The following is a 12462-nucleotide window of genomic DNA, read 5'->3' as shown; positions in this document are numbered from 1 at the left end:
CTTTATGGGCATAATTGTATTTACTGCGCCGTGTAGATACTTTGGTCTGTGTCAGGTTTTAATGCAGCTCCATCTCTTTGTGAAGTAACTAATGAATGTATAAATGTCCATTTTGGCTCAAAGAACACGGGAACATCCATAAAGCAAGATATGAGGCTGTAAAGCTGAACACTTTTATGGGGATAATTAAATTAACGTGAGAGATAGATGTGATAAGGAGCAAATTATGAAAGTGACTTCAATAAATGCTGTTAATACTTTAATATACAGATGACACTGTTTAACCTATGGCTGATAAACATGTTTTTCTGGACTTGCTCATATGCACTTCTAATTAGCGCGGATTTAATTAGATCCATGTAGAAAAGGATTAAGAAAGTAAACATGGGCGACACTAATGCCATGTTTACAAGAAACTATTCCACCTTTTAATTATTGGGCAAAACCGCAGTCAAAGTATTTGCAATGACGAGGAGAAACGTGGTCAATAAAAGCAGAAGAAGTGTTGAACAAGCTGAGTTAAAATGTTGAAGTTCATAAAGAAAGACTGACGTTCAGATTTCTGCCTTTTTAGGTTTAAACCTTTGCCCAAACTCAATTCAAAAGTCTCAAAAGACATTACACCTTTTGTGAAATGTTCCTGTTCCCGTCTTTGTCAAATTTTAATGGTTTTGACGTAACGTTTCCCTTCTGAATAGCTGCCTCCGAATCGGACGACCTCCAAATTACTGAACTTTAACTTTACTTTAAATGATGAAAAATGACACGTCTCGTAACTTTTGCCGAAGCAGTTTTTTTTAAGTTAAAATCTGCTCGATCTGGAGGAGGAGGGAGAGAATACTTATGGTTTATTTTTGTGGTTTGGTAGAAAATCCAGACGATCAGCGCCACAGACCCGGACGAGCCGTTGGGAGGACATCGCTTCTTCTTCAGTTTGGCTCAGGAGGCGGCGGGAAAGGCCAACTTCTCTGTGCGGGACAATAAAGGTAAAACTCACACAAAACACAATACAGAGACGTACGACAAACATATGACCCTAAATCTAGCTTGGGTCACACAAGGGTCCCTATCAGTGTCCACAGTTAATGATTATTATATACAGTATGTTTTGCTAGGAATCTAAAACAAATGAAAATCCTCCATACTACCTTCAACAATGATAGACACTTAGATCTAGCCAACTTCAAGGACTTACATTGTTGCGCCGATAAAACCAGGGTAAATATTTAAGGGTCCGAAACCATCAAATTATAGCAAGTACTAAAGTAAGTACTAAACACTAGAAACTAATCCTTAACCTTTCATGGGGTCGACTGTTAGACCTCTATGCAGTTAGTGAGCTTGAGCTTCAGCAGCATTTGCACAATTCGACCGTCCTTACCCAGGGGAAGAGGAAGTGACATCACCAACAGCTGCTGTTCTTCTCTGTAAAGGTCTTTGGCAGGCAAACAAAAGCGCATGTCGCCACCTACTGTATTGCATATGCGGCAACATAGTTTCCAAATAAAGACATTTAAGGAGAAAAAAAAGAAAACCAGCAATGGCTTATGTGATGGCACTTGCTAACTAACCGGTTAGTTAGCATCAGAGGTTCCTATGCTAAAGTGGCTAAATGATAATTAGAATTGAGGCTCCTTTCCCTAGCTACTTCCTAACTGACAGACCAATTCGGAAGCTTCTTGTCATGGTGGACGCTGACGCACATCCGGTTTGGCGTAAGACCTCTTACCAATTTACTGGTTTCGGACGGAGCATGAGTCTCCCCCAGGAGCGTGTGCATCTGACTTTTAATCCTAGGAGTCAAAATGAAGAATATATTTAGTGACTTTAGTGAATATCAATTCCAGTCCACAAGAAACACTTGCTCCACTGCCTAACCAAGAAAAGTGTCCTTTTGTAACTAACTGTTCTGATCTGGGGTCGCTACAGTTGGTCAAGTCTCGGTTCAGCTATACCGTGTGCCCAAAGAATGAGATCAGCTGACGACATCCTGGGATTCATTGGGCTCACATTGTGAAAGAGTGGTTCAGGGAGACATTGTTTTCACACATAGACTGTCCAGATCTTAACCCCATTGAGAATCTTGGGATGTGCTGGCAATGCTTTGTGACGACGACGGTAGAGGCCGCCATTGCTGTAATACCTTCTTATAGCTGCTAGTCTCCCACTGGAGAACTGAACCCAGACTGACAACGTTCTTTATCTAAAAGCACGTTTTAGTAAAACGATCAGACTTCAGGAGTCTGTGCTCCAGTGTTTCTCATCGTTCCTCTGGTCCTCAGACAACACGGCGTGGATCCTGACGCGGCGGAACAGCTACCACAGCCTGCAGAAGAGCGTGTACCACGTGCCGGTGGTGATCTCGGACGGAGACTTTCCCATGCAGAGCAGCACGTGCACGCTCACCGTGCGGGTGTGCACGTGCGACCGCGACGGAAACATGAAGCTGTGCAACGCGGAGGCGCTGACGGCGCGGGCCGGGCTCAGCACCGGGGCGCTGGTGGCCATCCTGCTCTGCGTCATCATCCTGCTCAGTGAGTACCTTTACTCTCGTGTTGTTCTCCTGAAAAACAGAGCTGGAGTCGTGCTTTTGTTTCATCTGTGCGTTTTAGACGAATCCTGTGTGGCCTGGACACTTTAAAAGGAAACCTAAAAAAAAAACCACTTTAAAGAGGGGGTATTATGCTTTTTTCAATCACATAGCGCCAGACTATATCACACTATAATGATGACGAACCTTCTGTTGGTCTGTAAATGCAGTAAATTAGAATAACTGCCTTGTATAAAATGGCTGTAGTGAATGTCTTGAAATAGGCCTCTGTCTCTTTAAGAACCTCTGAGCCTTTCCGACACGCCCCCTCCACACACTGTCTGTGGCATCAGTGGGGAGGGGGTTCTGCTGAGGAGCAGTGGTTGGTTACTCGGCTGGTGACGAAAGCTCGGAGGCGTCTCCAGGAGGTGGGGGCGTTCCTAGGAGGACTCGGGCAAACCTATCCCTAAAATGGCCGCCATCAGAGTTTTTACAGATGACTCAAAAATACGTGAATGTGCCAAGGCAACACTTCAGGCATGTTTTTAATGAGGGAATGACATAATAACATGATTAACTTGAAAAAGTCGATTTTGCATAATACCCCCCCTTTAAGGCAAGACGCTGCAGGTACACAGGGAATATCTTACATATAGAGAACTTTTCCTGTTTAACTGACAGAAATACATGATAAAAAATGTATCACGTTTCCTTGCATATGTAAAGGGCCTTGAGACTAGTTGGAGACTGGAATCCATGTCTCCAAGACGTCCCCCTGGAGATAAGGCGAGTCTCCAGGAAGTCTCGATGTTCGATTTGAGCAGAGACTTCATTTTATTCTCTGCACGGTCTCCGAGACGTCTATGTGAGCTCAAACTATTGTGTTTCGAACATTATTTCAACCTGAAAAGACTCACAGAAACAGAATGACAGTGTGTTTTATGACCGAACATGAATCATTATTGGGGAAGATTGAACGAACGATATGGAATGCATTGATGAATGATAGCCAGGATCTTCCCCGGAGCCTGGACCCTGGTGGTGGTAGAAGAGGAGACCTGGGTTTGTCAATCGATGACGAGCAGAGCTGAGGAGAGGCCAGGTGGTGAAAGGGGTGGAGGAGGGTCGTAGCACAGCTGGCAAACGGCTGAGTCCAGGGACCAGGGAGCTTAAGAAGGGGATCCTGAGCGATGAGCGGCTTCGGTGATTGGCTGTCGTGAAGGTGCGGCTTGAGCGGGGTCCGTGATTGGATGACTGGAGTGAGCTGCCGGTGATGAAGTGATGAATGAATGCAGCTGGTAGGTCTTCCATGTTGTATTCGCTCATCAGCTTCATTTGTCGTCCTCAACCTGTGAGACGTTTCTGTGACGTCCCTGCAGTGTCTCCGAGACCTGTCGGAAGAATAGATAGACCTTTATTGTCCCACAGGAGGAAATTTGTTTTCACAGCCGTCACAGAGACACACACAAAAGACACAGAAGACAAACCAAAGACAGTAACAGCACACTACGCAAAAGAGAATATGCGGGGGGGCGGGAATTACAGGTCGTTCAATGCGGCTATGGCGGAGGGGATAAAACTTTTCCTGAAGCGTTCCCGCTCCCACCGCGGAGTCCTGTACCTACGGCCAGATGGCAGCAGGACGAAGTGAGTGTGGAGAGGGTGATCGGAGTCCATGGCTATAGTACGTGCGAGGCGTGTGACTGCTTTCTTGTTGATGACAGAGGGGTCTGTGATGGGGAGATTAATAATTTTGGAGACTGTTTGTGTGACCTTGGTGATTTTTTTCTTGTTTTTGATGGTGAGCATGTTGAAGAAGCAGGGGGAACAGTAGAGCAAGATGGGTTGGATGATGCTATTGTACAGGAGGAGAATACCTCAAAGACACTCCATACGACTCTTTAAGATCTCCTTAGTCTCCAGGCCAGTGAGATGGGTCCTTAAAGGAATAGGCCACCGTTTTTACATACTGAGATATGCTCTTACCTCACTTTAGCCAAGTTAATATATCCCCATCTGGTCTTTGTCCGTGCGCTCTGCTAGGCAAACGGAGCACATACGCAGCCTCTCCCACATGTCACATAGCTCCAAAAAAGCTCACGATAGAAGCTACCAAGCTCTTCCACGTGTTCCCTATTTAAATAAAGTTACGTGAAGTGTTTTCATGCGAAGTATATTTACACAGAAATGTAGCATGTCGATTTTATAAGCAAATAAAAAGGGGGACTATATTGTGAGGCGTAATGATACGAGGAGTAAAACGTCCGCGCAGTAACTTCTAAAGACTTCCCCCCGCTCACTTCCGTCAATAACCTTTAGGAGTTACTGCGCGGACGTTTTACTCCTCGTATCATTACGCCTCACAATATAGTCCCCCTTTTTATCTGCTTATAAAATCGACACGTTACATTTCTGTGTAAATATACTTCGCATGAAAACACTTCACGTAACTTTATTTAAATAGGGAACACGTGGAAGAGCTTGGTAGCTTCTATCGTGAGCTTTTTTGGAGCTATATGACATGTGGGAGAGGCTGCGTATGTGCTCCGTTTGCCTAGCAGAGCGCATGGACAAAGACCAGACGGGGATATATTAACTTGGCTAAAGTGAGGTAAGAGCATATCTCAGCATATAAAAACGGTGGCCTATTCCTTTAAGTCCGCCAAGACCAAGTTCTGTTGATGCTTTTACTTAATTACTCAAACAAAGGTAAAACATCTTTCACTTTTTTGCAGCGCAACACAGCAGTGAAGTTTAAAGCTTGGATTCTCTGAGTGTTGAATTATCCACTCCTGATCTTTTCATCTGCTCATAAAAGCTCCAGTGGCGCGTGGTCTCCGCCGTCTGTAGGACTCGCGCTGCCCTCCTCGTCGGCTCTTTTCCTTGCGAGGCCGGCGTTTGCCCGTCGGGGATCGGACTGTTTGGATGTGGTGCGGCGTTCAGGGACTCCGCGGTGACTTTGTAAAGCGCGGCGTTATGTATTCCCGGGGCGTCCCGGGCCGCGCCGAAGATCACAGCGTTTAAGCGCGAGCGCCGCGTGCTGCAAATGCAAATCAGCCGCCGCCGCAATGAGACGGGAATCTAAATCAGTGTTTAAGTTTTATGATAATGTTATCCCCTTATCAAAGACATTCACTTTGTTCACACAGTTTTCACTAATCCGGTTGTTTCTTCTTCTACTACAGAGGCGCGCCTTTCGTTATCTTCTAGATTTAGAGTAGAATGTTTATAAAGGTGCCAGCAACGTCACATTTAACACCTTTTAGGGCCATATTATTGTCCACGATGCAAAAACAAAAAAAGTCCTTGAAATAGTAAATTTGTCCTTGATTTTGAGACTATTTCAAGAAGTCTGTTCATGTGGCAACATTTTTACACTTAAATTAGGAGAAAGGATGATGGTTTACCTCAAATGATTATCTTTAACCCCCATTAATTGATGTTTTATTGATGTTTTTTCTTAATATAAGTGTAAAAAAAAAAAACTTTTCCCATGGACATTTATTAGTTTTTTAATGCCACAAATGCAAGAAAAAAGATGACTGAAACATTCCTATAAACAGAGGAATGATATGAAATTTCAACATTCAGAAGCAAAACTTCTGGGCAAAATACTGTGGACGATTTCTGCCAAAACTGCAGTGGAATTTGTGTGAGTTTGTGCAGTAAAAATAGTCGACTAATGCTATCATTTTCATAGAATGTCTGCACTTACAGACATGTTTGCGTAAAGTTTGAAAAGTCAAGGCTGATCCTGAAGTTTGTCCTTGAGGACAGTCGGACGACAAATGGAAATTAGCTTGAAAAAGCTCCAGTCTTGGCCAAGCAACTTTGCTTCCAAGCTTAACCTCTTAAAGGAACAGGCACCGTTTCTCCATACTGAGATATGTTCTTACCTGAGCTGAGACGAGTTGATACGTACCTGTGTGGTCTTCGTGCACATGGAAGAGCTTCGTCGCTTCTAACTTCACCCCCGTTTGGAGCTATAGGAATATATTGGGAGGCCAAATGCTAACAACATCTTTGGTCATTTTGCGTGACTGAGCGCACGCACAAAGATCAGACAGGTACACATCAACTCGTCTAAGCTCAGGTAAGAACAGATCTCAGTATGGAAAAACGGTGACCTGTTCCTTTAACCGAGGACATTTACTCCAGTTCGGCTTTACCAAAATCTAAAAGCTTCTTACCGCCTCTCGGCCCATGCCTCATTCAAAAGCTAAGAACCGCAGAACTGATCTGAACCGATGTTTTTCCTCACGTTGTTGTCGCATCATTGTCACTTTTTGTTGCATTTTTATCTTTAGGTGCTTCTTTGTTGCTTTTTTGTCACTTTTTTGTCATTTGTTTTTCATTTTATGCTGCTCTTTTTTTTTTTTATCCCACTTTTTCGTTGTGTTTTTGTCACATTTTTGTTGTGTTATTGGTGATTTTTTTTGTCACTTGTTTGATGTTTTTTTCAAAAGCCTTTAGGGTTTGGGTAAAGTCAAAGTGGAGAAAATGTGCCCAGTCCATGTGGGGGTTTAGAGCTTAATGTAATTGTACATGGTCCTGATAAATAAATAAATAAATATAAAATGAAATGTTTCCATTTAAGGCGAGACACAGCAGGTGAAAATGTAGATTTTTCACACAGAGGTCAATGTGGAGATTTTTCAGTTTTCTCCCTTAACATCTTTTCATGTCAGAGAATAAAAAATGACTAAACTTACCCCAGATAATGCTTATTTTCAAACGTGGCAAGGGAGCTGGAGATGTCAGGGAAGTAAATCTGACATTGTGCCGCAAAAGCCGGGTTCCCGGGCATACTCCTTCGCAAATATTGACATAGCTTACATCCACGTAACCAGCGCAAGGTGCTCGATATGACACTATAATCCAAATATGGTCATTTCCTTTCTGGGAGACAGACGGAGAGATGTGTCACGCCTGCACACAGTGACATCTCCAGATTTTTTCTTTTAAAAATCTGGCTTAATCCATGATTTAGATTTCGTCACTGAAATTTTGATGCATAAAATGGCAGAAAACTTGCAATACATTTTCCCCCACATATTATATCAGTAATGTTCAGCAAAAGTTTCAAATTGATATCTCTACTTTTTTTTTTTTCCCTATTCACCTACAGTGTCTCGCCTTAAAGTACAGTAATGGGAGCGATAATAGCATTGTACGGAAACATTGTCCATCCTGTTACTACAATACCGGCTGTAAAGTAAAGAGTGACTGATTTACTGACAATACATACAACAAAAGGGGCATCAGGCGCGATCACAAAAGGACAGTAGTTCTGTCAAATGCGTCTAAACCAACTCCCTGCTCCTCCTTTTGTCGACTCTAAGAAGATAAGATTAAATGTATAAATTCATAGCGTCTCCGTCTCCCCCTCCTTCCTCTCCCTCTTCTCTTGTGTCGTTAATCTTTGTAGCGGTGATCACATTAAGGCGTCTGCTTTGGTCCGGGGCTGAATTATCCGCCCACAGGAAGAGATGAATCTGATTAGGCTGAAATACAAAACTGTCTTAAACACCTGCTGCTGCTGCTGCTGCTGCTGCGGCGGCGGCGGCGGCGGCTCAGGTACGAGCGGGAAATGTTTGGATAAATCACAGTTACGGCTCCAGCTAAACATTGAATTTAAAAGGTCATGAGGAGTAAATGTGTGATAGGAAATGTTTTTAATGGAAGGGAAATGAGGCCGGCAGATCAGGCTCGTCTTGTGTTCCATTGCACCAAGAGCAAACTCGCCCTTTTCCTGTTCTTTGTGACAAAAAAAAAACATCAAATGCATGAAACTACAATGATTATACACCGATTTAAATGAATAACATCTGTTGTAAGTAATAGTTATCATTTTATTTTAGTGAAGCAGCACTTTAATGAGGAAATGTTGGGCAGAAAAGTTTTATTAGACTTTTTAAGCTAATGACAGGAAGTGACATAGATAAAGGTAAAGTTTCAGACTCATTTCCCACTGTCATAACATGGTTGGCACGGCAACAGTTTAAAATTTTTGTCCTCTATCAATGTCACTTCCTGTCAGTGACAAATACGTTTGTTAAGTGGTGACGTCACAGCTCTACTTCCTGGTCCGCAGATGTGCAAGAAACTACAAAAAAACTCTTTAATACCTCAATCAATATTTCTGAAACTCCACAGAGAGTTACTGAACATACTCATTTATCAGGCCCATTAGCCAAAATGCTGAACCTACTGCTATAAAAGTAATATTTACCAAAAGGCAATATAGGCAATATGATTACACAAATCAGAGAGTACTTTAACATTTCTGGAGTTGAAGTCATTTGATAAATGTGAGACCAAGGGAAGGACAAATTACGAACTTTAATCCACTGTGAGTTAAACACTGACCGTGTCCCGAGAGAAAGAGAACATACTGCTGGCTCTGTATTGAAGAGCGCCGCACAGGGCTCTACTGCTAAAACAGGATCAAAACACCAGCACCTGCACCCCCCCTCACCCACCGCCACCCCTGCTCACCCTCACAGAGGAAAACATTGTCTGTAAAAGCTCAGAGATGGACCACTGCTGTACATAACTTCACCATTGGCCTTGAGTCTGTCCAGCCCACGCACAGCCCCCTTTCCACCCATTTACTGCGTCAGGTATGAAGCTGAAGATGCACCCTGACTGCGCAAAACCCTAGTCTACAGTTGGCATTTACGAGCGCGAGATCGGGCCCCAAGCGTGCAATCATATTAAGATTTGCATTCAAATGTACTACCTTTGTGTTGTGTGGGAATTAAATGATTGTCACTGTGATTGTATTTTCCAAGTGCACGGACATTGCAGCGTTGGCTATAAACGTTGTTGTGAGTTACTTGTTAAATACTGTCAATTAGTTCAAAGTTTCCAAACAGAACATCAGGTCATGTATTAGTAACCGCACAGGCATTTGTAGAAAGTGGCGCTTTACTTTGGGCTAAAATTTTACCGGTTCGCCCTTTGGTCTTTTCACAATGAAGCAAACTTGCTGCTTTCAGGTACAGCCGATCTCATATTTTGTTTTTCGTTTTCCCCGCAGTGATCGTGGTGCTGTTCGCCGCTCTGAGGAGGCAGCGGAAGAAGGAGCCGCTCATCATCTCCAAGGAGGACGTGCGGGACAACGTGGTCAGCTACAACGACGAGGGCGGCGGCGAGGAGGACACGCAGGCCTTCGACATCGGGACGCTGCGCAACCCGGAGGCGGTGGACGAGGGCAAGCAGCGGCGCGACATCATCCCCACGGAGACCTACTACAACCCCAACCCCGTCCGGCGCGCCGTGCTGGCCCCGCCCCGCCACGACAACAACGGCGACGTGCGGGACTTCATCAACCAGCGCCTGCAGGACAACGACAGCGACCCCACGGCGCCGCCTTACGACTCGCTGGCCACCTACGCGTACGAGGGCAGCGGCTCGGTGGCGGAGTCGCTCAGCTCCTTGGAGTCGGCCACGACGGAGGGGGACCATGACTACAATTACCTGAGCGAGTGGGGCCCGCGCTTCAAGAAGCTCGCCGACATGTACGGCGGGGACGACAGCGACCGCGAATCGTAACGAAGATCCGGGGGAAAAGAACGAAACGCGCCGGGAAAGACTTTTAGGACGGGGGGGGGTTGGGGGGGATAAAGGACCGAGCGATTTGTCAAAAAGTGCTCTTTCAAAAACGCCGTGTTCGTGCGTGAGGTGTTTCCAGAGCCGCGTTTTGTGGATGACGCCGCGTTAGGTCAAGACAGTTCGAAATGTTTCACTTCTCTGTGAGATAGAAGCAACTAATGCTGGAAAACTTGTGAAATCACTTAAAGGCAAGACGCTGCAGGTGAATAGGGAAAAAAACTTAACTTATAGACATCAATTTGAAACTTTTACTCTGGATTACTGACATAAATATGAGGAAAAAATGTATTGCAAGTTTTCTGTTAGGAGCTATTAAAGTGGAAATTTGTGCATTTTTGCAAAGTTCCCATTAAACTCTATGGGAAACCGTTGAGTCATTGCAACCTTATTGTGAAGAGCTCATTTATTCGTTTCCATGTAAAAAAAATTCTAAAATAAGACCCAAGCTCTCCCAAAACCAGCCTGCAGTGTCTCCACTAAAACATTTGCAAACTCTGATTTTCATTCATTTTAGTAATTTTCACTTTCACCGAGTAAAAAATCTGCCCGTGAAACACTTAAAATGATAAAATAATTCACCTTATTACCTAATTAAAGTTCAAAGATACTTTTTTTCTACTCAATCAAGAACAAATATGCCCATTTCCTCAACATTTGACTCATTTTCAGATTACTTTTTGCCGTGTCGTTACTTACAAGTACAACTGGGTTAATGTCCCATAGAGAATGAATGGGATATTTGCCTTGATACTTGTTTCTACTCAAATCAAGAGCAAATACAACGATTTCCTTAAAATATTACTAATTTCTAGGTTACTTTTTGCCGCATCGTTACTTATAGCAATCCTTAGTAAAATTGGGTTCATGTCCCATAGAGAAAGAATGGGGTATTTGCTTAACTGCTCAATGCAGCACCCAAATTGACAATAAAATGTGGTTTTATTCAAAATTGAGGTGAACATTTTACTAATTTCTAGATTACTCTTTGCTGCATAGGTGCTTATAAAGGTAAACAATCATTAGTAAAACTGTCCCATAGAGGATGAATGGGGGTATTTGCCTTGATGCTTGTTTCTACTCAAATCAAGAGCAAATATACAGATTTTTCCTGAAAATTTGACAAACATCTAGATGACTTTTTGCCACATTTTTACTTATAACAATCGTTAGTAAAACTGGGTATATGTCCCATAGAGAATGAATGGGGTATTTGCCTAACTGTGCAGCACACAAATTTAACAAAAAATGTGGTTTTATTCCACAATGAGGTGAACATTTGACTCATTTCTAGATAACGTTTTGCTGCTCAGTTGCTTTCAGAAATGTTAACAATCGTTGTGGGTTAATGTCCCATAGAGGATGAATGGGGGATTTGCCTTAATGCTCGTTTCTAGTCAAATCATGAGAAAATATATAGATTTCCTGAAAATTTCACTAATTTCTAGATGACTTTTTGCTGAGTAGTTGCTTACAAATGTTAACAAAATTATCGTTTTTATAAATGTCCCATAGAGGATGAATGGGGTATTTTCCTTAATGCTTGTTTCTCATCAAATCTTGAGCAAATTTCTACAGATTTCCTGACAATTTGACTAATTTTTAGACTACTTTCTGCTGTGTAGTTGCTTATAAACGTTAACAATCGTCGTGGTTAATTGTCCCATAGAGAATGAATGGGCTATTTGCCTGACTGCACCTACATTTACAACAAAATGTGTTTTTATTCCACAATGAGGTGAACATTTCTGAACTGCGACTCCACGTGGACGAGGCGTCGTGACAAAACGCGGCTCCACACGGCGGCAGACCGTAGGCTTGGTGTCTCGTCAGTGTTATAGTTGCGTTTTCTTTGCGAGAGGACTCAGTGAAAAACCTTTCTTCTGTTTGACTCTGTGTAAAGACTGCGGCCCCCGAAGCGGCTGAGTCGGAACATCTGGTCGGACCTGTTTTTCTCGGACAGCCGCCGCGGCGAGGAGGAGCGTTTCTTTTTGTAAAGCCGGCAGAATACGCCTATGTATTTTTCAGTGTTCCTGGGACTCAGAGACATGCTGCATATTGTGAACTTCGCTTGTGTCCGTACGGTGAAAACTGAAGTACGCTGTACAGTCGTTTATTTTCTACAAAGGACGGACTTTCTATGGTTTGAGCCATCCCCACTTTCTCATGGCAGATGTTTCCATAAAGTCGAGTTTGTTCACGATGGGGCGGTGGTGATTGAGACCGGTCACTATTAATGTTGTATTAAGTTGATTTTCTTACCAACAGGGGGAATTATCCTTCGCATTTAACCCTTATTACAGCCCTGTGAGGTTTAA

General features: G+C 43.4%; 1 protein-coding gene across 2 annotated transcripts in view; it reads left to right on the top strand.

Moving 5' to 3' along the window:
* LOC306977683 (cadherin-6-like) overlaps positions 1–10284 on the top strand; it is a 191573-nt gene extending 181289 nt beyond the window's left edge. For both annotated transcript variants that reach the window (XM_079576096.1, XM_079576097.1), the window contains 3 exons: positions 869–986; positions 2283–2534; positions 9573–10284. In XM_079576096.1, the coding sequence (XP_079432222.1) occupies positions 869–986; positions 2283–2534; positions 9573–10087 (885 nt within the window). In that variant the 3' untranslated portion in view covers positions 10088–10284. The remainder of the gene's footprint in view (positions 1–868; positions 987–2282; positions 2535–9572) is intronic.
* The last annotated feature ends 2178 nt before the right edge of the window (positions 10285–12462 follow it).

This window comes from Gobius niger (assembly GCF_951799975.1).
Source record: "Gobius niger genome assembly, chromosome: 18".
Classification (NCBI taxonomy): domain Eukaryota; kingdom Metazoa; phylum Chordata; class Actinopteri; order Gobiiformes; family Gobiidae; genus Gobius; species Gobius niger.
The sequence above is the reverse complement of the archived record's forward strand: the minus strand, read 5'-3'. Positions and strand labels throughout refer to the sequence as shown.